Genomic DNA, 22,853 nt, shown 5'->3' with positions numbered 1-22,853 from the left:
GTGTGTTGTTAGTGAGAGTTCTGAGTTCAGTACAGGGTTTGGAATCAGACTGCAGATTAAAGAAAATCCAGCACTGCTTTTGTATGAGTGCTGTATTGTCCAGATTGATCTGATAGCTGTGCAGGGAAATGTTATGTTTATATGTGAAGTCTGTGAGATGGAATGTTGAATCACCATTTGAATATGGAATGGGTTACTGTGTGAGATCTCTGAATGCAGTGTGAAGCCTGCTGGATTTTAGAACAGGGAATCAACAGTGAGAAATAGGTTTTGTAGTGAGAAAACCTTTAACTTATTTTATTTCAATTAGAAAGTTTGGCCACAGTATTGAGAACTGATTGTCACCAGTTCCTGGACAAGCAGGGAGTTGTAAGGTTTTGCACCCATTTATTTTCTTTATAAGTGAGGTTTTAGGAAGAAGAATTCTGTAGATCATCTGCTGAAGGATTTCCAGATGAGCTCCAATGCAAGAAAGACATCATCTAAGTAAATTCAACTACAGCTAAGTGACATTGCCAAGGGTGTTGAACAGAATATACTATTCTTTTTCACAACATTTTAAGGGAAAACAAAGGAACAGACCATCAGATATTAAAAATCCATGAGATCCCTGCAAAAACACCAATAGTGCACACAAAGAGACCAATTTTTACAACAGGAAAGAGAATAACCACAAATATCTGATTTTGATAAAAGACAATTTAAATACGTATCTGAAAAGGTTCTTTTCTGCCTTTTTAGGTGAAACAGACAAAGTTAAGGGTATACATGTAGTTCTACATTTGAATGTTGAATATGTTATTGTAGTTCTATTAAGCCTCACACTAATTGTGAATTTGAGTTTATTTGAATGAAAATTTGCTTGCGTTTGTATTCAATAAAGAAAAAGATAATTTGTAAATCTGAAGGTGCGGTTCTTCCAGTTCAGGAACAAATCCTAAATTTGGCTTCTTTTCCTCCTTTATTCTTTGAGAGTAAAGGACGAGGTTAGTTTATTTGTTCCACTCCCTCGGCTGTGAGTGTGTGTTCCCTGGATATTCGCCACGACTACAACAATCAGGTATCTGGGAGCACATCACTACAGTCCAGCCGAGAGGGGTGGTAACACTAGTCTCTGCTATGGCCGTGGACACCTGCTGCTTACTACCTGACTGGTTGCTATTGTGATAGAACAGACATGTGTATAACAGTTCCTTTCTCTCCTCATGTATATATCCTCCATGGTTGTATCTAGTTTGTTTCTCTTCCCTCCCCTCCAATATCCACCGTTGCTGTAAACATGTCAATATGTAGATAAGAAGTAGCTGTGTGCTCATCTTCCATAGCTCTCAGCCTTGTTGGTTGTGGGCAAGGAAGCATGCAGAACAAATTTCCAGGTCAAATATGTCAGATGACAGGAATCAAGTGGCTCAAAAGGAGCTATCATCAGTTGGGTGAGGACAACATTGAGATCCCAAGACACAGTTGGAGGTTTGACAGAGGGCTTTGTCAATAGCAAACCTCTCATGAAGCGAATAGCTAGAGGCTGTACAGAGATGGACTTACCTCCCACATAGTGATAAGCAACAATTGTACTTAGATGAACCCTTACAGAGTTGGTTTTCAAACCAGACTCAGAAAGTTGCAGAAGGTATTCAAGCAGTTTTTGTGTAGGGCAGGTGAGGGGATCTAAGGCCTTGCCCTCACACCAGACAGCAAACCTCTTCACTTAAATAAATAACGACTCTTAGTGGAGTCTTTCTTGGAAGCTAGCAAAAATGTGGGAGACTCTCTCTGGCAAGTCTAAGGATTCAAGTTGTACGCTCTCAACATGCAAGCCGTGAGGGCCAGGGATTGGAAGTTGGACATAGAAGAGACCCAATGTAGGAGAAAAGCATCTGATGCTTCTCTGTCATGTGATCTGAGCCTGAAACAGAACTGGGGGACTTTGTTGTTGAGATGAGTGGCAAAAAGATCCACTGAGGAGGTGCCCATGTTGAGAGACCACTTGTGTGGTTCAAAGTAAAATCGAGGACTGGTGCCTCAACACGGACTGAGTAGAAGTCAGTCAAAGTTTGGTTTGTAAATAAACAGAAAATGTAATTATTTAATCTAAGTTGCAGAGCCTGATGTGAACCCAGCCAGCCAACCATTATAATTGGTTATCTTTAAACCAGCCAAAAATAAACTGGATAGTCAATGCCAGTAATTGGAAATGGCACAGCATTGAAAATCCAGGCTTAGGACCAACCACTGGAGTCAGCCGGTCTAACTCCCGCGGTCTGAATTTTGGCCCCACAGACTTTAAGATTAAGTCTTTCAGAGTAGCTTTTCAAAGGGGTTCAAAGGGTTAAGAAACGATGAACTTTCACATTGTGCCTGGAGGCTATCCTGCTTATTTTTGAAAGGAGAAAAACGCCCATGTTCGGGAGATGGGCGTCCGTTTCCCGTGGGCGGCCAAATCGGTATAATCGAAAGCCGATTTTGGTCGTCTTCAACTGCACTCTGTCGCAGGAATGAATAAAGTTGATGGGGGCGTGTCAGAGGCGTGGCGAAGGCGGGACTGGGGCGTGGTTATCGACCGAGCAGAGATGGGCGCGTTCGGCCGATAATGGAAAAAAGAAAGGCGTTTTTAGCGAGAATTTAGGACACTTTTTTTGGACCCTTTTTTCTCACGAACAGGTCCCAAAAAAGTGCCCTAAATGACCAGATGACCACCGGAGGGAATTGGGAATCACCTCCCTTGACTCCCCCAGTGGTCACTAACCCCCTCCCACCAAAAAAAACCCACTTGCAAAAACCTTATTTCCCAGCCTCTATGCCACCCTCAAATTCCGTACCCACCTCCACGACAGCAGAATGTGTTCCATCCTCTCACAGCCTTTCCCTGGGTCAGATGTGGCTCTCGGGTGCACTGCAGGGTCACATCAGCATTGCATTGTGGTGGGTATAGGGTATTGGGCTCAGTGATTTCACTAGCTTGTGTTACAGTCTCACGATGTTGGTAGTTGGTAGGCTCTTCTCCCATGGTGCTTTTCCCTCTGCTTACTGGGTCAGAGTGTGCCCTGTTTTGTTTCCGGTAGTCCACGAGGTAGTGGCCATTTTTGTAAGTCCATTTTAGATCCCTTTCGTGTGTTAGCCACGTTACAGAACTTAGTTCTTACCTTGAATGTTGCTGAAAGAGGGCATTGTACACCATTCTGCCAGCTCTGACCTACTGCTAATCTTAGTACCAGGGAGACTCGTTGCCAGTAGGGCACAACCTCTGATCTGCAGTTAACTGTGAGTAAACGCAGTTATTGAAATAAAGGACGTTTTCAGCGAGATTAGTCTTACGGTGTGAACTGCTGTGCCAAGGTTATATAGCAGCAACAAGTCCTGTCCCTGGAGCAGTTTTAGTGGGTAATGCAGTGCACTTCAGGCAGGCGGACCCAGGCCCATCCCCCCTACCTGTACCACTTGTGGTGGTAAATGGGAGCTCTCTAACCCCCCCCCCCCCCAAACCCACTGTACCCACATGTAGGTGCCCCCCTTCATCATTAAGTGCTATGGTAATGGTGTTGGGGAGTGGGTTTTGGGGGTCTCAGCACCCAAGGTAAAGGAGCTATGCACCTGGGAGGTAATTTAATGTTTTTTCCTATTTTTTAAAAGTGCCCCCTAGGGTGCCCAGTTGGTGTCCTGGCATGTGAGGGGGACCAGTGCACTTCGAATCCTGGCCCCTCCCACGACCCAAAGCCTTGGATTTGGTTGTTTTTGAGTTGGGACGCTTCGGTTACGATTATCGCTGAAAAACGAAAACGCCCAGCTCAAACAAACACCCACATCTCAAAAACGCCCACATCCAATGCATTTGCCTGGCACAAACCGTATTTTCAAGACTAAAGATAAACGTCCATCTTTTTCGAAAATACGATTCGGCCCACCCCTTCACGACCTGTTCTTGAAGATGGACGTTCTTACACATGGGTGTTTGCGTTCGATTATGCCCCTCCACGAGATCCAGAACAGGAGTCCCCCATTTCCTTGTGATTAATGCAATGACTTCGTTGTATAGTTCTCACTGAACCCAGGAGAATGGGTTCCTGCTCAGATAGTCTGCTTGGACATTCAGTATTCCTGCAGGTGGGCTGCTAAAATCAATGGAATGTGCTTCTCCACCCATTGAAGCAACAGGTAAGCCTTGTGAGCCAACAAAGTGCTTTGAATGCCCACCTATTTGTTTATGTATGCCACCGCTGTCACATTGTCTGATAGGTTTCTGATTAGACTGCCCTGTCAGGGCCCAGCGAACTGCTCTGAGTTCCAGATAGTTGATAGGCCATAGAGACTTTGAGCACTGTGGTAGAGATATTGAGTTCCTCACCTGCCCAAGCTCACATCCATTGTTACTACCATCCAGGACAGAGTAGCCAGGGTGATCCCTTTGGGAAGGTTGCTCAACTGAAGCCACCAAAACATGCTGAGTCTTGTCTGAGAGAACCAGAGGAGCCGAATGTTGTAATCCTGAGAAATTTGAGACTACCAGATCAACAGTGATTGCTGAAGAGGACACATGTGAGCCCTTGCCCAGAGAACAACTTCCAAGGTGGCTGCCATGGAGCCAAAGACATGAACATAATCCCAGGCTTACAGATTCAGGATTTGCAATAAGAGACAAATCTATGGTTGGATCTTCTCCCTCCTAAGATCTGGAAGAAATACTTTTCCTTGCAGGGTGTTGAAGCATATCCCCAATGTGAGTTTTGGTCAGGCAGATGACCCAACCCAAGATCTGCAAAAGTGTAACTACTAGAGTGGTAACCCAAGTACTCTGTTGAAAGGAGGAAACCGTGATAAACCAATTGTCTAGATACGGGTGAATCACAATTCCTTCTTGACAAACGAAGGCTGCTATAACCACCATACCTTTGAAGAAGGTTGTGGAGAACCTGAAGGGCATCACCCAGAACTAAAAGTGATGGCCCAATACTGCAAAACATAAGAAGCGCTGATGAAAGGGCCAAATGGGAATGCAAAGGTAATGCCTCTTTGAGATCCAAGGAAATGAGAAACTCTCCTGAACGAATTGCTGCTATGATACAATGCAAGATTTCCATTCAAAATTGCTTTACTTAGAGAAATATGTTGACTACTTAGAGGTCCAGAATGGGTTGAAAGGAACCACCTTTATTTGGAACCACAAAATAGATAGACTTTAACTCACTCGAGGGAAGGAAATGAGATCACTGCTCCCAAATCTCAAAGGTTTTGCAATATGGAAAGAACCACTCTTCTTTTGTGCAACATCTTGCAAGGGGATTCCAAGAAAATATCTGCAATTGGAGAGGAAAACTCTAACTTGTAACCATCTCTGATGAGCTCTTGAACCCATTGATCCCAGGTAAAGTTGGTCCGCTCTCCTAAAAAGCTGGCCAGATGCCCTCCTATCGCCTTCTGAGAACAGTGTACCAGGACCCCATCACTGTGATGGGCAAGAGGTGGTGGGAGACCTGGAGGACTGAGCAAGTTCCTTTTATCAGCCCAAAATAATTGCTTCTGTTGGTTCCTGGGCCTGGCCCTGTCTATACCTCTTTGCATCTTTAAGACGGAAGAATGATTGGTTCAATCTAAAGAAAAATTTGGGTTTATCTTCTGGTAAATGCTGAGTCTCTTGTCTTTAACTAGCCTCTCCAAATCTTCTTCCACTGAGAAGCATACCCTGAAAAGTCAGTTTGGTAAGCTTTTGCTTGGAGGCAGCATCGGCAGCCCAATTGCAGAGCTATAACAATCGTCTAGCTGATACAGCCAAGGCCATCTGTTTGGTTGACGTGCATAGACGGTCATATAGAGATTCTGCCAGATCAGACCAGTCTCAATAGAAGACAACTGGAAAAGGTAGATTTGTTAGTGTTAGCTAGTGATTCAGCCACTTGCTGCACCCTACTAAGGCACACTCTAACTGCATAAGAGCTACAAACAGTAGCCTGAAGGGATTAGGCAGCCATTTGAAATAAACATTTAAGAGAGTGGAGGAATAACCTAGTGGTTAGAAAACCAGCCTTAGCATCCAGAGGTAGCCAGTTGAAATCCCACTGCTGCTCCTTGTGATCCTGGGTATCAGACTTGTGAGTTCTTGTACCAAGTAGAGCGCTGCCGAGACTGGTACTCAGACCAGGTTCTGCTTGGCGGCCAGAGAACCCCGGGTTTCACCTGCGCTGACCGCCGTTTCCCAGAGGTTGAGCCCCTAGGTGTGGGCGGCCTGCAGGGCTTACGAGATGGAGCAGGAAGCAAGGTGATGAATGTGACGGCCAACCAGGCAGCAGGCAAGAGAGTGATCCAGGTACTGGCAGAGTCAGTAGGCAGGCAGCAGGTCAAGACAGTAATCCAGGTACGGGCAAAGTCATTATGTAGGCAGCAGGTCAAGAGAGTAATCCAGGTACAGGCAGAGTCAGTAGGCAGGCAGCAGACACGAGAGTAATCTAGGTACAGGCAGAGTCAGTAGGCAGGCAGCAGGCACGAGAGTAATCCAGGTACAGGCAAAGTCAGCAACAAAGAACAAAGTCAGCAACAAAGAACAAAGTAGAGGAGAAGCACACTACTGAGCAAGTAACACCTACCAAAGTAGAAGCCGAAGCATCCAGTCCAGGGAGAGCTCAGCTGATAAAGTGCTGGAGTCTGACATCAGCAGGGACCAGCAGGGAGAAGGAGCACAGCCATAGGACAAGAGCACGGGAAGGAGGAACCGGAAGACAAATAGGAGAGAAGCAAGGGAAGCCAGGCAGTGAGAGAGCAGAAACAGGTGCATGGAAGCAAAGCAATTAAGGAGCCTGCAATCACCGCTCTCTGAACAAACCCAGGGAAGGACTACACACACATGGCTCAGGCAATGCCAGTCAAGTGTGCGTGTCAACGGGACCCTGCGCAGCCCAAGGACGCCGTGTGTGTTGAGGTAGGGGACATGACACTGAGCAAGTCACATAACCCTCCATTGCCTCAAGTACAAAATTAGATTGTGAGCCCTCCAGGGACAGAGAAATACCCACTATACCTGAATGTAATTCACCTTAAGCTACTACTGAAAAAGGTGTGAGCTAAATCCAAATAAGAGAGGATTCCAATTACTTATCCTGAACATCCTTGAGAGCAATGCCACCTTCAGCTGGCAGGATCATCATCTTGGTGACTGCAGACACTAAGGAGTTCACTTTAGGCAGCTGCAATTTTTCCATTTCCTCAGAAGATACAGGATATAAGTGAGACACGGCCCGGGCTACCCTCAAACTAGAATCAGACATGGACCACTGCGCTGTAATGAGTTCCTGAATAGCCTTAAGAGCAGAAAAAGATTTAGGAGGCTTTTTAGTGTTTGTCATCATCGGGTTAGAAGAAGAAGCCAGTTGAGAAGCAGAAGATGAAATGTTAAGAACCTCAAGGACTGTAGTAATGAAAGCAGGAAACTCCTTCTTATGGAATATCCTGACAGTGACAGCCATGGAATCAGCAGCCTTATCCACAGGAAATTCCCCTTCTTCTAAAACCTCTGGAACTACAAATTGAAGAGAAGTGACAAAATAACCCCCCTCAAACGGTGGTGGGGATCAAGGAGATCCAAGGTCTGTTACTGCCAGCCTTTCCACACATCTCTTTTTAGCTGCTAAGTTTGTTAATAAGTTCTGAGATGAAGTTAGATGTTAAGAACAAAAGAACATATGTATTGCCATAACAGGACTACTACTACTACTATTTAGCATTTCTATAGCGCTACAAGGCATACGCAGCGCTGCACAAACATAGAAGAAAGACAGTCCCTGCTCAAAGAGCTTACAATCTAATAGACAAAAAAAATAAAATAAAGTAATCAAATCAATTAATGTGAACAGGAAGGAAGAGAGGACGGTAGGTGGAGGCGAGTGGTTACAAGTGGTTACGAGTCAAAAGCAATGTTAAAGAGGTGGGCTTTCAGTCTAGATTTAAAGGTGGCCAAGGATGGGGCAAGACGTAGGGGCTCAGGAAGTTTATTCCAGGCGTAGGGTGCAGCGAGACAGAAGGCGCAAAGTCTGGAGTTGGCAGTAGTGGAGAAGGGAACAGATAAGAAGGATTTATCCATGGAGCGGAGTACACGGGAAGGGGTGTAGGGATGGACGAGTGTGGAGAGATACTGGGGAGCAGCAGAGTGAGTACATTTATAGGTTAGTAGAAGAAGTTTGAACAGGATGCGAAAACGGATAGGGAGCCAGTGAAGGGTCTTGAGGAGAGGGGTAGTATGAGTAAAGCGACCCTGGCGGAAGACGAGACGGGCAGCAGAGTTTTGAACCGACTGGAGAGGGGAGAGTTGACTAAGTGGGAGGCCAGCAAGAAGCAGATTGCAGTAGTCTAAACGAGAGGTGACAAGGGTGTGGATGAGGGTTTTGGTAGAGTGCTCGGAAAGAAAGGGGCGGATTTTACGGATGTTGTAAAGAAAGAAACGACAGGTCTTGGCAATCTGCTGGATATGAGCAGAGAAGGAGAGAGAAGAGTCAAAGATGACCCCAAGGTTTCGAGCTGAGGAGACAGGGAGAATGAGAGAGCCATCAACAGAAATAGAAAACGGGGGGAGCGGGGAGGTGGGTTTGGGGGGGAAAATGAGAAGCTCGGTTTTGGTCATATTTAATTTCAGGTGGCATTGAGACATCCAGACAGCAATGTCAGACAAGCACGCTGAAACTTTGGTTTGGATGCAAGGTGAGATATCAGGGGTAGAAAGGTAGATTTGGGAGTCATCAGCATAGAGATGGTAGGAAAAGCCATGGGATGAGATTAATGAACCAAGGGAAGAAGTGTAGATAGAAAAGAGGAGGGGACCAAGAACAGAACCCTGAGGTACGCCGACAGGCAGAGGGATAGAAGTAGAAGAGGATCCACCAGAGTGAACACTAAAGGTGCGGAGGGAGAGGTAGGAAGAGAACCATGAAATCCCTTACAAAGTCTTGGTTTTATATCACCAGATTCAATTCTCTGGACAACCACAGTTTTTGGACAGCTTCCTCACAATGCATAATCCCATGCATTGTCTACTGGTTGTTGCTTCATATTGTCAGTTTCACACTAGAAATCCATATGGCATTCCTGCTTTAGTATTACAGCGCCAGTTCTGTAGAACAACTTCCCCCTTTACTTGAGATTAGAATCTTCAATCTCTAACTTCAAATCTCATTTTAAGGCTCATTACTTCTCCACAGCTTTCCCTCCTGAAGTGAGCTGATACCTAAAAGACCACTTTGCACATCCCGTGTTTACAGTAAGAAAGCTATTTTCTCTGCTTTGTTTTCTCCCTTAATTCTCTCCCTCATGTAATATTTAATCATCCATTCTCCCCCTTACCCTATTGTTTCCATAAGTTTCTTAAATCATCCTGTTTCTGTTTTTGTCTCTCCCTTTTCTCATTTAGATTAATTGACCGAGGCAGTATGTACTTATGATCTTTTTCTGAACTCCCCGCTCACCCAAACTTCAATATGCATTGTTGAATGCTCTTGAAATATAGAATCAATATAGCGGTGGGGGTGGACACTTATTCCCTGTAAGATGGCTTGGTACTGTATAAAGCGAATGCTACATACCTGTAGAAGGTATTCTCCGAGGACAGCAGGCTGATTGTTCTCACTGATGGGTGACGTCCACGGCAGCCCCTCCAATCGGAAACTTCACTAGCAAAGGCCTTTGCTAGTCCTCGTGCGCCGATGCGCACCGCGCATGAGCGGCCGTCTTCCCGCCCGAACCGGCTCGTGTTCGTCAGTCCCATATGTAGCAAGACAAAGACAAGGGAAGACACAACTCCAAAGGGGAGGCGGGCGGGTTTGTGAGAACAATCAGCCTCCTGTCCTCGGAGAATATCTTCTACAGGTATGTAGCATTCGCTTTCTCCGAGGACAAGCAGGCTGCTTGTTCTCACTGATGGGGTATCCCTAGCCCCCAGGCTCACTCAAAACAACAAACATGGTCAATTGGGCCTCGCAACGGCGAGGACATAACTGAGATTGACCTAACAATTTTTCCAACTAACTGAGAGTGTAGCCTGGAAAGAATAAACATGGGCCTAGGGGGGTGGAGTTGGATTCTAAACCCCGAACAGATTCTGAAGCACTGACTGCCCGAACCGACTGTCGCGTTGGGTATCCTGCTGCAGGCAGTAATGAGATGTGAATGTGTGGACAGATGACCACGTCGCGGCTTTGCAAATCTCTTCAATAGTGGCTGACTTCAAGTGGGCCACCGACGCTGCCATGGCTCTAACATTATGAGCCGTGACATGACCCTCAAGAGCCAGCCCAGCCTGGGCGTAAGTGAAGGAAATGCAATCTGCTAGCCAATTGGATATGGTACGTTTCCCCACAGCCACTCCCCTCCTGTTGGGATCAAAAGAAACAAACAATTGGGCGGACTGTCTGTTGGGCTGTGTACGCTCCAGATAGAAGGCCAATGCTCTTTTGCAGTCCAATGTGTGCAGCTGACGTTCAGCAGGGCAGGAATGAGGACGGGGAAAGAATGTTGGCAAGACAATTGACTGGTTCAGATGGAACTCCGACACAACCTTTGGCAAGAACTTAGGGTGAGTGCGGAGGACTACTCTGTTATGATGAAATTTGGTGTAAGGGGCCTGGGCTACCAGGGCCTGAAGCTCACTGACTCTACGAGCTGAAGTAACTGCCACCAAGAAAATGACCTTCCAGGTCAAGTACTTCAGATGGCAGGAATTCAGTGGCTCAAAAGGAGGTTTCATCAGCTGGGTGAGAACGACATTGAGATCCCATGACACTGTAGGAGGCTTGACAGGGGGCTTTGACAAAAGCAAACCTCTCATGAAGCGAACAACTAAAGGCTGTCCTGAGATCGGCTTACCTTCCACACGGTAATGGTATGCACTAATTGCGCTAAGGTGAACCCTTACAGAGTTGGTCTTGAGACCAGACTCAGACAAGTGCAGAAGGTATTCAAGCAGGGTCTGTGTAGGACAAGAGCAAGGATCTAGGGCCTTGCTGTCACACCAGACGGCAAACCTCCTCCATAGAAAGAAGTAATTCCTCTTAGTGGAATCTTTCCTGGAAGCAAGCAAGATGCGGGATACACCCTCCGACAGACCCAAAGAGGCAAAGTCTACGCTCTCAACATCCAGGCCGTGAGAGCCAGAGACTGGAGGTTGGGATGCAGAAGCGCCCCTTCGTCCTGTGTGATGAGGGTCGGAAAACACTCCAATCTCCACGGTTCTTCGGAGGACAACTCCAGAAGAAGAGGGAACCAGATCTGACGCAGCCAAAAAGGAGCAATCAGAATCATGGTGCCTCGGTCTTGCTTGAGTTTCAACAAAGTCTTCCCCACCAGAGGTATGGGAGGATAAGCATACAGCAGACCTTCCCCCCAGTCCAGGAGGAAGGCATCCGATGCCAGTCTGCCTTTGGCCTGAAGCCTGGAACAGAACTGAGGGACCTTGTGGTTGGCTCGAGATGGATCTACCAAGGGTGTGCCCCACACCTGGAAGATCTGGCGCACTACTCGGGAGCTGAGCGACCACTCGTGAGGTTGCATAATCCTGCTCAACCTGTCGGCCAGACTGTTGTTTACGCCTGCCAGATATGTGGCTTGGAGCACCGTGCCGTGACGGCGAGCCCAGAGCCACATGCTGACGGCTTCCAGACATGGGGCGAGATCCGGTGCCCCCCTGCTTGTTGATGTAATACATGGCAACCTGGTTGTCTGTCTGAATTTGGATAATTTGGTGGGACAGCCGATCTCTGAAAGCCTTCAGAGCGTTCCAGACCGCTCGTAACTCCAGGAGATTGATCTGCAGATCGCGTTCCTGGAGGGACCAGCTTCCCTGGGTGTGAAGCCCATCGACATGAGCCCCCCACCCCAGGAGAGACACATCCGTAGTCAGCACTTTTTGTGGCTGAGGAATTTGGAAATCATCCACCAATACAGGGATTTGAGAAAACTCGTGGACAGGTGGATCACGTCTTCTAGATCCCCAGCAGCCTGAAACCACTGGGAAGCTAGGGTCCACTGAGCAGATCGCATGTGAAGGCGGGCCATGGGAGTCACATGAACTGTGGAGGCCATGTGGCCCAACAATCTCAACATCTGCCGAGCTGTGATCTGCTGGGACGCTCGTACCCGCGAGACGAGGGACAACAAGTTGTTGGCTCTCGCCTCTGGGAGATAGGCACGAGCCATCCGAGAGTCCAGCAGAGCTCCTATGAATTCGAGTCTCTGCACTGGGAGAAGATGGGACTTTGGATAATTTATCACAAACCCCAGTAGCTCCAGGAGGCGAATAGTCATCTGCATGGACTGCAGAGCTCCTGCCTCGGATGTGTTCTTTACCAGCCAATCGTCGAGATAGGGGAACACGTGCACTCCCAGCCTGCGAAGCGCCGCTGCTACTACAGCCAAGCACTTCGTGAACACTCTGGGCGCAGAGGCGAGCCCAAAGGGTAGCACACAGTACTGGAAGTAACGTGTGCCCAGCTGAAATCGCAGATACTGTCTGTGAGCTGGCAGTATCGGGATGTGCGTGTAGGCGTCCTTCAAGTCCAGAGAGCATAGCCAGTCGTTTTCCTGAATCATGGGAAGAAGGGTGCCCAGGGAAAGCATCCTGAACTTTTCTTTGACCAGATATTTGTTCAGGGCCCTTAGGTCTAGGATGGGACGCATCCCCCCTGTTTTCTTTTCCACAAGGAAGTACCTGGAATAGAATCCCAGCCCTTCTTGCCCGGATGGCACGGGCTCGACCGCATTGGCGCTGAGAAGGGCGGAGAGTTCCTCTGCAAGTACCTGCTTGTGCTGGAAGCTGTAAGATTGAGCTCCCGGTGGGCAATTTGGAGGTTTGGAAACCAAATTGAGGGTGTATCCTTGCCGGACTATTTGGAGAACCCACTGGTCGGAGGTTATAAGAGGCCACCTTTGGTGAAAAACTTTCAACCTCCCTCCAACCGGTAGGCCGCCCGGCACTGACACTTGGATGTCGGCTATGCTCTGCTGGAGCCAGTCAAAAGCTCGCCCCCTGCTTTTGCTGGGGAGCTGTGGGGCCTTGCTGAGGCGCACGCTGCTGACGAGAGCGAGCGCGCTGGGGCTTAGCCTGGGCCGCAGGCTGTCGAGAAGGAGGATTGTACCTACACTTACCAGAAGAGTAGAGTACAGTCTTCCTTCCCCCATAAAAACGCCTACCTGTGGAGGTAGAAGCTGAAGGCTGCCGGCGGGAGAACTTGTCGAAAGCGTTATCCCGCTGGTGGAGCTGCTCTACCACCTGTTCGACTTTCTCTCCAAACATATTGTCCGCTCGGCAAGGCGAGTCCGCAATCCGCTGCTGGATCCTATTCTCCAGGTCGGAGGCACGCAGCCATGAGAGTCTGCGCATCACCACACCTTGAGCAGCGGCCCTGGATGCAACATCAAAGGTATCATATACCCCTCTGGCCAGGAATTTTCTGCACGCCTTCAGCTGCCTGACCACCTCCTGAAATGGCTTGGCTTGCTCAGGAGGGAGCTTGTCCACCAAGCCCGCCAACTGCCGCACATTGTTCCGCATGTGTATGCTCGTGTAGAGCGACTGGATTTTGGCCACGAGTATAGAAGAATGGTAGGCCTTCCTCCCAAAGGAGTCTAAGGTTCTAGAGTCTTTGCCCGGGGGCGCCGAAGCATGCTCCCTAGAACTCTTAGCCTTCTTTAGGGCCAGATCCACAACACCAGAGTCGTGAGGCAACTGAGTGCGCATCAGCTCTGGGTCCCCATGGATCCGGTACTGGGACTCGATCTTCTTGGGAATGTGGGGATTACTTAGAGGCTTGGTCCAGTTCGCCAGCAATGTCTTTTTTAGGACATGATGCATGGGTACTGTGGACGCTTCCTTAGGTGGAGAAGGATAGTCCAGGAGCTCAAACATTTCAGCCCTGGGCTCGTCCTCCACAACCACCGGGAAGGGGATGGCCGTAGACATCTCCCGGACAAAGGCCGCAAAAGACAGACTCTCGGGAGGAGAAAGCTGCCTTTCAGGGGAGGGGGTGGGATCAGAAGGAAGGCCATCAGACTCCTCGTCAGAGAAATATCTGATGCCCTCCTCCTCCTCCCACGAGGCCTCACCATCGGTATCAGACACAAGTTCATGAACCTGTGTCTGAAGCCGTGCCTGGCTCGACTCCGTGGAAACACGGCCACGGTGTGAGCGTCGAGAGGTAGACTCCCTCGCCAGCACCGGCGAAGCTCCCTCCGCCGACGTCGTCGGGGAGCCTTCCTGGGAGGCGACCGCAGCCGGTACCGCAAGCGGCACCGATGTCGGAGACCTCACCCCGGGCAAGGGGCCAGCCGGCGCCTCACTCAACGGTACCGGTGGCGCAAGCACCCCCGGTACCGGAGGGGAAGGGCGCAACAGCTCTCCCAGGATCTCTGGAAGAACGGCCCGGAGACTCTCGTGCAGGGCGGCTGTGGAGAAAGACATAGAAGCCGATGCAGGTGTCGAGGTCAGAGTCTGTTCCGGGCGTGGAGGCTGTTCCGGGCTGTCCAAGGTGGAGCGCATCGACACCTCCTGAACAGAGGGTGAGCGGTCCTCCCCGTGCCGATGCCTACTGGGTGCCGACTCCCTCGGCGACCCAGAGCTCTCGGTACCGATGCGGGAAGGAGACCGGTGTCGATGCTTCTTTGACTTTTTCAAACGAAGCATGTCACCGGAACTTCCCGGTACCGACGAGGAGGACGTAGAATCCAACCGTTGCTTCCTCGGGGCCGAGGCCGAAGAAGGTCGGTCTCGGGGGGGCTGTACCGCAGGAGCCCTCAGGGTAGGGGGAGACCCACCCGAAGGCTCACTGCCACCAGCAGGGGAATGGACAGCCCTCACCTGCACTCCAGTCGAAGCACCACTGTCCGACGACATCAGCAGTAGTGGAGGTCCCGGTACCACCGACGCCGACGCAGCCTTCCAATGTCTCGGTACCGACGATGCAGAGGGTCAATGCCTCGATGCAGTCGATACAGCCAATGCCGAGGTCGGAGGTCTTGACGCTGTCGAAGTCGATGCACTCGATACCCCCGGTGCTGTTGCCGACGAAGAGCCCGAGAACAACACGTTCCACTGGGCCAATCTCGCTAACTGAGTCCTTTTCTGTAAAAGGGCGCAAAGACTACAGGCCTGCGGGCGGTGCCCAGCCCCCAGACACTGAAGACACGACGCGTGCCTATCAGTGAGCGAGATTACCCGGGCGCACTGGGTGCACTTTTTGAAGCCGCTGGGAGACTTCGATGACATGGGCGGAAAAATCACGCCGGCGAAATCAAAACTCATAATTGCGGTAAAGGCACCAAAAAGAGGGAGAGAAAAACTCGAACCGAGGCCTGAAAAGGGCCTACCCTGAAACGAAAGTAAACTTAACGGGGCAAAAAACTGGAAATACGGGAAGGGGAAAAGACCGAAAAGGTCTTTCACCGAAATCCCTTCTTTTTTTTTTTTTTTTTAGCGAAAAGTCAAAAGACGCGCGAGGGTCAACTTAAGGGGCGCGAATGGCGCAAACACGACTGTCCCGAGCGCGGACAAAAGAAGACTGACGAACACGAGCCGGTTCGGGCGGGAAGACGGCCGCGTATGCGCGGTGCGCATCGGTGCGCGAGGACTAGCAAAGGCCTTTGTTAGTAAAGTGTTCCGATTGGAGGGGCTGCCGTGGACGTCACCCATCAGTGAGAACAAGCAGCCTGCTTGTCCTCGGAGAATGTTATTTCTGCTGTATGGAAATCATATCTATTTCCTCCTGTTTGCAATTGTTAGTTTGGGGCGGGGGAAGAAAGGTGGTATGTGGGGAACAAACATTTGTAAAATTTACATAAGCTGAATTTGTTTGCTGTTTTATGTGAAAGGATTTTCTATACGTTGCTAATTTTTACTGAAGCATCAATAAATATGACCCTTGATAAGATCTGTTATAGCTGCCACTTACCTCTGGAGAGTTGTATGACTCAGGCTTTTCCCAAGGGCTCTTTGGTTGCACGGGGTTCAGCGGGAGTGCTAGAAGTCCTGACATCTGCTGTTGCCATCCTATTGGTGAGAAGGAAGATAATTTAAATGGTTCACATGTATCATCAGGATCTTCTGAGATTTGTCTCAAAATATTAGAGAAGATCTCAGATTCAACACGACTTTCTGTCTTTGTAGTCAGGTCTTTCTCTGGTTCTGCCTCTCTCCTCCTTAGCTGTCTCTCTTTCTCCAGTTCTCTCCTCCTTAGCTCTCTCTCTTTCTCCAGTTCTGCCTCTCTCCTTCTTTGCTCTCTCTCTTTCTCCAGTTCTGCCTCTTTTCTCCTTTGCTCTCTTTCATGCTCCAATTGTGCCTCTTTCCTTCTTAACTCTCTCTCATACTCCTGCTGTACCTCTCTTAGTGCTCTCTCTTTCTCTTGCTGTGCCTGTCTCCTCCATTGCTCTCTCTCATGGTCTAGCTGTGCATCTCTCTTTCTTAGCTCTTTCTCCTGCTCTAGCTGTGCCTCTCTCCTCCTCAGTTCTCTCTCATTCGCCAGGTGAGCCTCTCTTAGTGCTCTCTGTTTCTCCTGTTGTGCCTCTTTCCTCCTTAGATCTCTTTCCTTTTCCAGTTGCAATTCTCTCCTCCTTAGTTCTTTCTCTTTCTCTAGTTGTGCCTCTCTCCTCCTTAGTTCTCTCCCTTTCTCTAGCTGTGCCTCTATCTTTTTTATCTCTCTGTCTAAATGTGACTCTCTCCTTAGCTCTCTCTCTTTTTCAGGCTGCATCTCCCTCTTTTTCAGCACTGTTTCTTTCTCCAGTTTTGTCTCTTTTTTGCTCATCATCATCTCTTTTTCTGACAGAGTCTCTCTCATGCTCAATACTGACTCCTTCTCTGACTGTGTCTCTCTTCTCAGAACTGTTTCTGGATCTGGATCTGTCTCTGTTTGCCTCAGAAATGTTTCTTTTTCTGAATGTATATCTCTGCTTGGGTCCATTTGTGGTTGTATCCATCTTCCTTTTGGCCACAGCAGTGTTTCTTTCCCTGGCCTTCTGTCTCTCCTTCTCAGTGTAGTCTCTGGTTCTTGCTGTATCTGTCGCCATACCATCTCTTTCTCTGGTTGTGTCTTTCTTTTTTTCAGCACTGTCCCTGATTGTGTGTCTTTTTTTCTTAACACCATCTCTGTATCTCTCTCCATCCTACTTCTAAGCACTGGCTCTGACTCTTGCTCTGTGTCTTTCTTCCACAGCATCAGATCTGACTCTGGTTCTGGCTCTGCATCTGATTCAGATTCAGGTGTTGGCTCAGGCGTACAGTAAGTCGTGGCTGGATGCTTTCGTGTTACCCGAATCAGCTCCAAGTCCTCAGGGTCATCATTCAGCAAACATTTCATCTGGTGAAAGAATGCAGAAGAGACTTTCAGGGAAATAGCAAAACAATCCCCCCTCCATACCAACAGCCTATATGCTAGTTAGGAGGATCAAGGTCTTTAAGAGGAGAACATCACTTTGGAGTGGCAAGAAGTGATTCTATAACTGGGACCTGCTTTGCACGGAGGATGTCTTTCGAAGGGTGTATGCCCAGGATGGAAGGGATAAGACTGTCATTATTTTCAGTTACTGAAAATAAAGATAGTGGGGAGTGCTAGAGAGTTATTAACCAAAATGTTTGCCTAATTCATCTGATCTTTTACACCAGGATGATTATTTAATTACCCTGCTCTGAAAGTAGAGGAGTGTGGTAGCCGTAAAAAAGTGTAAAAAATGTAACGAAGGATGCTATATTGGAGAAACAGGCCAGATGCTTAAGACAAGATTCAATTTACATAGACATCACATGAACAATGCTGGTGCCAGTAGGGTTCCCACACCTGTTGGTCAACATTTTACAGGACTTCACAGTGAGAATCCTGAAAGGTAACTTTAAAACCATACAAGAACATAAGACCTTTGAAGTCAGAATGATTGAATATTTTAACACCCAACAGAAAGGACTTAACAAGGATCTGGGGTTCCTAGCCCATTATAAACCATAAAGCTGTATGTCTCTGTTGATTACCCCACCCCTCACCTATCCACACCCATCCTGTTAGAATATCAATGATATGCTTTGATGTCCCCATGCATACCTCCTACCCACCCCCATCCTCCCACCCTGTCAGACTGTCATAGTAATGCTTGAATGTTTTCACTTATATACACTGTCAGCTAGCACATTTGCTTATTTCCGATCTGACGAAGAAGGGCAACCTTCGAAAGCTAATCAAGAAATGTATTAAGTTATGTCCAATAAAAAAGGTATCATCTTATTTTCTTTTCCATGTTTTATTTTGTTTGATTTCTATTGATAACTTGCTCTGAAAGAAAGTTAAATAAGGGAGCAAAATGATTCATGGAAAACTATGAAGAGAGAGAGAAACTGACCAGCAAGAAATCATTCAGACAACATTAAAAGGATAATTCTATAAAGAAAGGACCAATATTAGGTACCAAGAAACCGTGTAAATGACCAGAATTCCACATATGCATGTAAATGCCAATACTTTGGCTACATACTATTCTATATCATAGCACTTAAATGTAATGGCATGTAGTTTCAAGATGGGCAAACACATGGATGGAATCTGGGTGGGACACAATTACACAGTTACACTCAATAGCGAGGTTGCAATAGAGAACATAGTAGACCAGGTGTCTTTAAATAAAAAGCAGACAAAAGATTGCAAATTAACACTGTCAACTGTTGAACAAGATATAAATAAGAACAAACATAGTTTGAAATGTCTATATACGAATGCCAGAAACCTAAGAAATAAGATAGGAGAGTTAGAATATATTGCACTAAATGAAAAATTAGATATAATAGGAATCTCTGAGGATAACCAGTCAAATTCTATAACTGTTATGACATCTATATTCACTCTTTTTATTAAATGCTGTATTATTATCTCAAGTTTTGTTCAACACATTGCTACTACTATCATGTTAAAACGTTTAACACATACCAGCATCACTACACATTCTTACAATCACTCATCCCTACAAACAACATAACCAATACCATTTACTAAATATTCATACATTACTAGTGCAAATTTCAGTCCATATTCCTCATAGTCACTGCAAAATGATAGAGTCTATAGTTACTCCATTACAAAGAAATAAGTACATAAGTACATAAGTAATGCCACACTGGGAAAAGACCAAGGGTCCATCGAGCCCAGCATCCTGTCCACGACAGCGGCCAATCCAGGCCAAGGGCACCTGGCAAGCTTCCCAAACGTACAAACATTCCACACATGTTATTCCTGGAATCTTGGATCTTTCCAAGTCCGTTTAGTAGCGGTTTATGGACTTGTTCTTTAGGAAACCGTCCAACCCCTTTTTAAACTCTGCTAAGCTAACCGCCTTCACCACTTTCTCCGGCAACGAATTCCAGAGTTTAATTACACGTTGGGTGAAGAAACATTTTCTCCGATTTGTTTTAAATTTACTACACTGTAGTTTCATCGCATGCCCCCTAGTCCTAGTATTTTTGGAAAGCGTGAACAGAAGCTTCACATCCACCTGTTCCACTCCACTCATTATTTTATATACCTCTATCATGTCTCCCCTCAGCCGTCTCTTCTCCAAGCTGTATAGCCCTAGCCTCCTTAGTCTTTCTTCATAGGGAAGTCGTCCCATCCCCGCTATCATTTTAGTCGCCCTTCGCTGCACCTTTTCCAATTCTACTATATCTTTCTTGAGATGCGGCGACCAGAATTGAACACAATACTCAAGGTGCGGTCGCACCATGGAGCGATACAACGGCATTATAACATCCTCACACCTGTTTTCCATACCTTTCCTAATAATACCCAACATTCTATTCGCTTTCTTAGCCGCAGCAGCACACTGAGCAGAAGGTTTCAGTGTGTTATCGACGACGACACCCATTTCACGCTGAACTTTCACTTAATCTTCCCATGTGTCAATGTTCAATACAACTGTATTTCTTCACCAGAAAAGTAGGTACTTGCAAACATTTCAGCCATTTCCATATTCCATACAGGACCAGAGGACCATGCGACTGTCTCTTCATCACTTTATCTAAGAACTGCTGACTCCATGTTGGTTGCTTCTTGTTCTTACAGTTAGGCGTGCCTTCCCCATCAGTTGAAGAAGAGGAGAAAGATTTATCAAAAAGCCTGAGAGGCTTAGAGGAGCACCTACCACACTGGTCTGTGGTTGGGGGTGGGGGTTCAGTGAATATCCAGGTCTGCTGCCATGATACTGTGTATCTTTGTTTCAATCAGAGGAAACACCAAGGAGAGAACAGGTATTATTACAAAAAGTATTTCGAGTGAAGTTAATGTTTAATTTTAGAGCAATGGGGTTTTTTTTGCTCACCAATAAATTGAAAAAGTATGGAGTAGATCAATGATTGAGAAATTTGTCCACCCTTAGAGGTATAAATCGCTTTGGCGTTTCCTCGCTTGGGTGAGTTATCACTCTAAGACTACTCCTTTCACATATTAATTATTTCATCACTTTTTGTAATAATACCTATTCTCTCCTCGGTGTTTCCCCTGATTGAGACCCTGGTTTTTCACTAGCAGTTGATTACAGTTTACCAGAGGTCATTCTGGGTTTTTGTTACTACAGTTGGTGTATCTTTGTTTGCCAGGCTGAGAGGCTTTATGTTGAGCATCCCATGGCTTTTCCTACCACCTCTATGCTGATGACTCCCAAATCTACCTTTCTACCCCTGATATCTCACCTTGCATCCAAACCAAAGTTTCAGCGTGCTTGTCTGACATTGCTGCCTGGATGTCTCAACGCCACCTGAAATTAAATATGACCAAAACCGAGCTTCTCATTTTCCCCCCCAAACCCACCTCCCCGCTCCCCCCGTTTTCTATTTCTGTTGATGGCTCTCTCATTCTCCCTGTCTCCTCAGCTCGAAACCTTGGGGTCATCTTTGACTCTTCTCTCTCCTTCTCTGCTCATATCCAGCAGACCGCCAAGACCTGTCGTTTCTTTCTTTACAACATCCGTAAAATCCGCCCCTTTCTTTCCGAGCACTCTACCAAAACCCTCATCCACACCCTTGTCACCTCTCGTTTAGACTACTGCAATCTGCTTCTTGCTGGCCTCCCACTTAGTCACCTCTCCCCTCTCCAGTCGGTTCAAAACTCTGCTGCCCGTCTCATCTTCCGCCAGGGTCGCTTTACTCATACTACCCCTCTCCTCAAGACCCTTCACTGGCTCCCTATCCGTTTTCGCATCCTGTTCAAACTTCTTCTACTAACCTATAAATGTATTCACTCTGCTGCTCCCCAGTATCTCTCCACACTCGTCCTTCCCTACACCCCTTCCCGTGCACTCCGCTCCATGGATAAATCCTTCTTATCTGTTCCCTTCTCCACTACTGCCAACTCCAGACTTCGCGCCTTCTATCTCGCTGCACCCTACGCCTGGAATAAACTTCCTGAGCCCCTACGTCTTGCCCCATCCTTGGCCACCTTTAAATCTAGACTGAAAACCCACCTCTTTAACATTGCTTTTGACTCGTAACCACTTGTAACCACTCGCCTCCACCTACCCTCCTCTCTTCCTTCCCGTTCACATTAATTGATTTGATTTGCTTACTTTATTTATTTTTTGTCTATTAGATTGTAAGCTCTTTGAGCAGGGACTGTCTTTCTTCTATGTTTGTACAGCGCTGCGTATGCCTTGTAGCGGTATAGAAATGCTAAATAGTAGTAGTAGTAGAGCAAGCATCAGAAAAGCACAAAACAGCTCCTGTGGCCTGTACACAACTCTCAGATGCAGCTTCTGCACCTGCTCATGATGCACTACAGCGAGTCATTTGCCATCCAGGGGGAATGAGTGCTCTTTCTATTGCCTGCTTGCCTCACAGTAATGCAGTGCAACCAAGACCATACTGAGCTATAGTTAACACTCTATGCGACTTACTTACTGCCACCCCTACCCCACCTGCTTTGCCACCTCCAATGAAAGGAGACAAGGACTAGGAGCATTTTGTAGCCCTTCATATTTATGCCCTTGGTATGGCACTGAGTGCCACCGGTGCTGCATCACTGATTAAGGATCCAGACTGGGAGCGCTAAACTTACCATCGCAGCAGCGCTACGCTTCTTTACTGCAGTAGTGCTATGCCTCTTTACTGCCCCAACAACATCAGTGTCTCCAGACTAGCACTGAATCCACCGTCATTCCCCTCCTGAGTCCCGGGTCCCTCTCAGCCTGTCAGCATCCCTCTGAGTTTCTGTGCTGTTACCTGCTAGTATTGGGCTGGGTCATCATCATCACAGAGGTAGGGGAGAAAGGACATGCCATTAAATCCAACACCTTTTTTTTTTGGCTTGGTTGTTTGTGGGAGAATAGGGAGCAAGAGAGGAAAGGAAGTTGGAGTTGGTGAAGTGGGGCACAGAGATGTGAGTATAGGGGTGGTGAAGTTGGATCTTGGAATAATATAAGAGAAGGAGTAGGGGCCAAAGGGGGAAAAGAGAGAGGATGTTGGGGGCACAGAAGGGAAAGTTTGGCGTGGCAAGAGGGAAAGAGAGAAGGGGATAGGGTGGGGGTAGGATGGAAAGAGAGAGGGGAAGGGGGTTAAAGGAGGGGAAAGAGAGGAGGAGGGTATAGTAGGCAGAATGAAGGAAGGTGGTGGCACAAGAAGGGAAGAGAAAAGGGATGAGGACAGAAAGGGGAGTGTGGAATGGTGTGATAGCGTGGACGGCCAGGCTTGGACCCTTCACAGACACAGGCAGAAGACGGTAAACCAAACAAAAAGTAGCAAAAGTCTGTTACTGTCACAGATGCAGATGGCATTCACTTCACACAAAAAGAAACTTCATTGTCTTAGGTATTCTGAAGTTCAGTTTCATTAACTCACATTTGTTAGCACTCATAGTGACTACTCCTAGCAGGCT

The 22,853-nt window shown here is 47.4% G+C and overlaps 2 protein-coding genes across 2 annotated transcripts in view; both read right to left on the bottom strand.

Annotated features, from left to right (window-relative positions):
- Nucleotides 1-17,312, bottom strand: part of LOC115482627 (septin-4-like) — a 223,530-nt gene extending 206,218 nt beyond the window's left edge. Inside the window, exons 1-2 of the mRNA XM_030222567.1 lie at nucleotides 17,234-17,312; nucleotides 15,912-16,009 (exon numbers count right to left, since the gene is read on the bottom strand). Coding sequence (XP_030078427.1) covers nucleotides 15,912-15,995 — 84 coding nt within the window. The 5' untranslated portion in view covers nucleotides 15,996-16,009; nucleotides 17,234-17,312. The remainder of the gene's footprint in view (nucleotides 1-15,911; nucleotides 16,010-17,233) is intronic.
- Nucleotides 16,054-22,853, bottom strand: part of LOC115456761 (trichohyalin-like) — a 124,249-nt gene continuing 117,449 nt past the window's right edge. The window contains exons 3-4 of the mRNA XM_030186034.1: nucleotides 16,338-17,312; nucleotides 16,054-16,074 (exon numbers count right to left, since the gene is read on the bottom strand). Coding sequence (XP_030041894.1) covers nucleotides 16,054-16,074; nucleotides 16,338-17,312 — 996 coding nt within the window. The remainder of the gene's footprint in view (nucleotides 16,075-16,337; nucleotides 17,313-22,853) is intronic.

Source organism: Microcaecilia unicolor, chromosome 13, assembly GCF_901765095.1.
Source record: "Microcaecilia unicolor chromosome 13, aMicUni1.1, whole genome shotgun sequence".
Taxonomy (NCBI): domain Eukaryota; kingdom Metazoa; phylum Chordata; class Amphibia; order Gymnophiona; family Siphonopidae; genus Microcaecilia; species Microcaecilia unicolor.
The sequence above is the reverse complement of the archived record's forward strand: the minus strand, read 5'-3'. Positions and strand labels throughout refer to the sequence as shown.